Source organism: Lathyrus oleraceus, chromosome 4 (genome assembly GCF_024323335.1).
Source record: "Lathyrus oleraceus cultivar Zhongwan6 chromosome 4, CAAS_Psat_ZW6_1.0, whole genome shotgun sequence".
Classification (NCBI taxonomy): domain Eukaryota; kingdom Viridiplantae; phylum Streptophyta; class Magnoliopsida; order Fabales; family Fabaceae; genus Lathyrus; species Lathyrus oleraceus.
Genome location: NC_066582.1, coordinates 211,791,922 through 211,795,411, shown reverse-complemented (window position 1 = coordinate 211,795,411; position 3,490 = coordinate 211,791,922). Strand labels below are relative to the sequence as shown.

The 3,490-nt window shown below is 35.2% G+C and overlaps 1 protein-coding gene across 2 annotated transcripts; it reads left to right on the top strand.

Moving 5' to 3' along the window:
* The first annotated feature begins 578 nt into the window (after positions 1-578).
* On the top strand, positions 579-2,560 carry LOC127074585 (uncharacterized). 2 transcript variants are annotated; one of them, XM_051015907.1, is made up of 4 exons: positions 579-847; positions 936-1,042; positions 1,129-1,200; positions 1,288-2,560. In XM_051015907.1, the coding sequence occupies exons 1-4, from the start codon at positions 654-656 to the stop codon at positions 2,301-2,303; spliced, it is 1,389 nt and encodes a 462-aa protein (XP_050871864.1). In that variant the 5' UTR covers positions 579-653; the 3' UTR covers positions 2,304-2,560. The 2 variants fall into 2 exon arrangements, with proteins under 2 accessions (XP_050871864.1, XP_050871863.1); XM_051015906.1 differs by having other exon boundaries at positions 584-847; positions 1,129-2,560.
* The last annotated feature ends 930 nt before the right edge of the window (positions 2,561-3,490 follow it).

Sequence of the window (3,490 nt, the reverse complement as noted above, 5' to 3'; positions counted from 1 at the left end):
TATATATATATATATATATATATATATATATATATATATATATATATATGTTCAATCTTCATTTTACAATTTTTATGTTATTTATCTTGCCTAATCAAATTATTCCAATAAAGAGAAGAAAGAAAAGAGAGTACGGGTTCATATAAAAACCAACTTAGATACCTCCATTGGAAGTGGTTTAAATCACACTATTAAACATATGATTTATAATGGAAATCATTGACCTAACTATAAAAACACATTTGTCCATGATATTATTTTACTTCTACTCATTAAAAAAAATCTCAAATATATATTAAAGCTATAATAAGAACCCTGAATATTTATGCTATTTTGAGTGTGTAAAATTATAAATAATAAATCCCAAAAAAGTCGTGTATGCAATATTTGTGCTTTAATAGGAAACTATATTTGAAAGTGTAATAAAACTAAAATAGAAAGAGGAAAATATGATTATAGAATTCCATGGATGTATATTATATATATCATTTGGAGCAAAACCCGTTACAACAATCAAAATTGGTTGCAAACCGCTTGTAACGCAACACCTTCCTTTTCTTTTTCTATGTTCAGCTACACATATATAGAGAGCCTTAAGTGAAATAATTTTCTATCAAAACAAAACACAAAAAGAAAATCTAGCAGAGATAAAAATGAGGACACAAAATGCAAAAAATATATTGTTGGTGTTATGTCTTGCTGTATGTGTAGCGATGTGTCGATCAGATTTGTCTGAAGATGCCAAGACCGCGGCTGGAGATATCAAGGAGGGGGCCACAACTGTTTATGATGAAACCGCAGAAAAATCTGAGTCTTTTGCTAAATGGGCTTATGATAAACTTTCTGAGTAATTCATTATTTCTATTCTCATAAAGTTATGTCAAACCTCAAATGTTATCTTTTCATCCCTGACTAATATGCAACTTTTGTCACAGACAATTCGGGACAAAAGAGGATGAGGATAAAATCCATCAAAATGAAAAGTTTTCATCTTCAGATGTTGCCGCAGAGGTAGGAGGTTCAGTTAAAGATGCTGCATCAGGTACATAATTGTTCATTTACATTCTTTAAGCAATGCTGCATCAGGTACATGGTTGTTCATTTACATTCTTTAAACAATTGCCTCAGATGTAGGAGACACAGCTCATGCTGCTAAAGATAAAACGAAAGATGCTTCTGGTGATGCCAAGCACCACGTAGGTCATGCTTCAGATAAAGTTGGCGATACAGCTGAAGCTGCTAAAAATAAAACAAAAGATGCTGTTGGTGATGCCAAGAAACACGTAGGACATGCTTCAGATAAAGTTGGCGATACAGCTGAAGCTGCGAAAAATAAAACCAAAGATGCTGTTGGTGATGCCAAGAAACAAGTAGGACATGCTTCAGATAAAGTTGGCGATACAGCTAAAGCTGCGAAAAATAAAACAAAAGATGCTTTTGATGGTGCCAAGAAACACGTAGGAAATGCTTCAGATAAAGTTGGCGATGCAGCTCATGCTGCGAAAAATAAAACGAAAGATGCTTTTGGTGATGCCAAGCATCACGTAGGTAAAGCTTCAGATAAAGTTGGCGATACAGCTGAAGCTGCGAAAAATAAAACCAAAGATGCTGTTAGTGATGCCAAGAAACACGTAGGACATGCTTCAGATAAAGTTGGCGATGCAGCTCATGCTGCGAAAAATAAAACGAAAGATGCTTTTGGTGATGCCAAGCATCACGTAGGTAAAGCTTCAGATAAAGTTGGCGATACGGCTGAAGCTGCGAAAAATAAAACCAAAGATGCTTTTGGTGATGCTAAGAAACACGTAGGGAATGCTTCAGATAAAGTTGGCGATACAGCTGAAGCTGCTAAAAATAAAACAAAGGATGTGTACGGTGACGCCAAGAAACACGTAGAGAATGCTTCAGATAAAGTTGGCGATACAGCTGAAGCTGCTAAAAATAAAACAAAGGATGTGTACGGTGACGCCAAGAAACACGTAGGGAATGCTTCAGATAAAGTTGGTGATACAGCTGAAGCTGCGAAAAATAAAACAAAGGATGTGTCCGGTGATGCCAAGAAACATGCAGGCAATGCTGCAGATGCAGTTGGAGATACAGCTGGTGATGTCAAAGATAAAGCAAAGACTGCATATTTTGCAACTAGGGATCATGCAACCAAGGCTTCAGATGTTGTTGGTGATACATATGATGATGCTAAAGATAATGCAAAGCGCGCATATGCTGAACCCAATAAACATGCAAGCGCGGCTCCTCATGTAATTCCAACTGATGCTGCTAAAGATAAACCAAGGCCCACATAATGTGAAGCTAAACACAAAGCAGGAGACACATATGAATCAACAAAGGAAACTATCACTCCCTAAAATCCCAAGACTAAGTAGGAGATTCATTATTTCTATGTTTCCTAATGTGCGAACATATGGGTACATATATTAATAGTTATTAACTCAATAATGTCATAGAATTAGGAAAAAAATCGCATGTTTCTCTACTATCTTTGAGAATGTCTTTGGTATGTATACCTGAAATGTGTGAGTTTTGGCAATACTTCACCCGTTGTAAATATGTTGACATTTTTATATGATTTTGGTTTTATTTATGTTTTGTTTTTTTAACAATTATATAGTTTCTTTTTATGCTCATGCATACTTTTGATCTCATAATGTTGTTATCCGGTATGACTTTTTGTTCACGTGTTGCTGGTGGAGATGAATCTAATAATGAGATAGTTTAGGTAATGTGTTTGATGGTAATTGGTATATATCAAAACACATTGACGATCAAGTAATTGACAATCCTAAGTGTGAGATTTAAGGTTTTAGAATAGTGTGTACCTAAGTTGGATTTGCACCCGTTTCTTATAGCGGGATTTTAGGATTTTGAGGCCATAAGGCCTAGTCATCTCAAATTACATATTCTTTTAGGACATGACTATTTAAGGTTGTGAAATATTAGAACCTTCTAACAAATTGGTATGCTGAACTCTGCCAAAATGTATGCCTCTATCTGGGATTTGATGTTTCCTTTGGGAATATACTAGACGTCATATTCAGACAATTCAACTGCCTAAGAAACCACTCTTTCGACAAGATCTGGTTTTTTTTAGGACTTGGCATATGGGGCAGTCTGTTTTTACCAATATTTGATGTCCTTGAAAAAACAACGTGAGTTTTCTTGCAGTCACCACTATTGGAAATACGAGCCTTTCTAACTTTTGATAAAGAGCCTCATCTCCGCTGAACACTTTGCTCGTGAAATAGATAGGTAGTCATAATATATATGTTTCTTTGACAAGTATTGAGCTCAACACTTGGTCAGTAACAAATAAGTAGAGATATAAATGAGACAATGTTATCGAGCATGTTAGGATGAAAGGCAATACTCATAACACTTTAAGCTTTGAGAATTTCTCCTTGTATTCGTCCATCAATTAGAATCTCTCTTTTTTTTTCTTTAACGTGACAAAGAAGTGGAAAGACTTGTCACC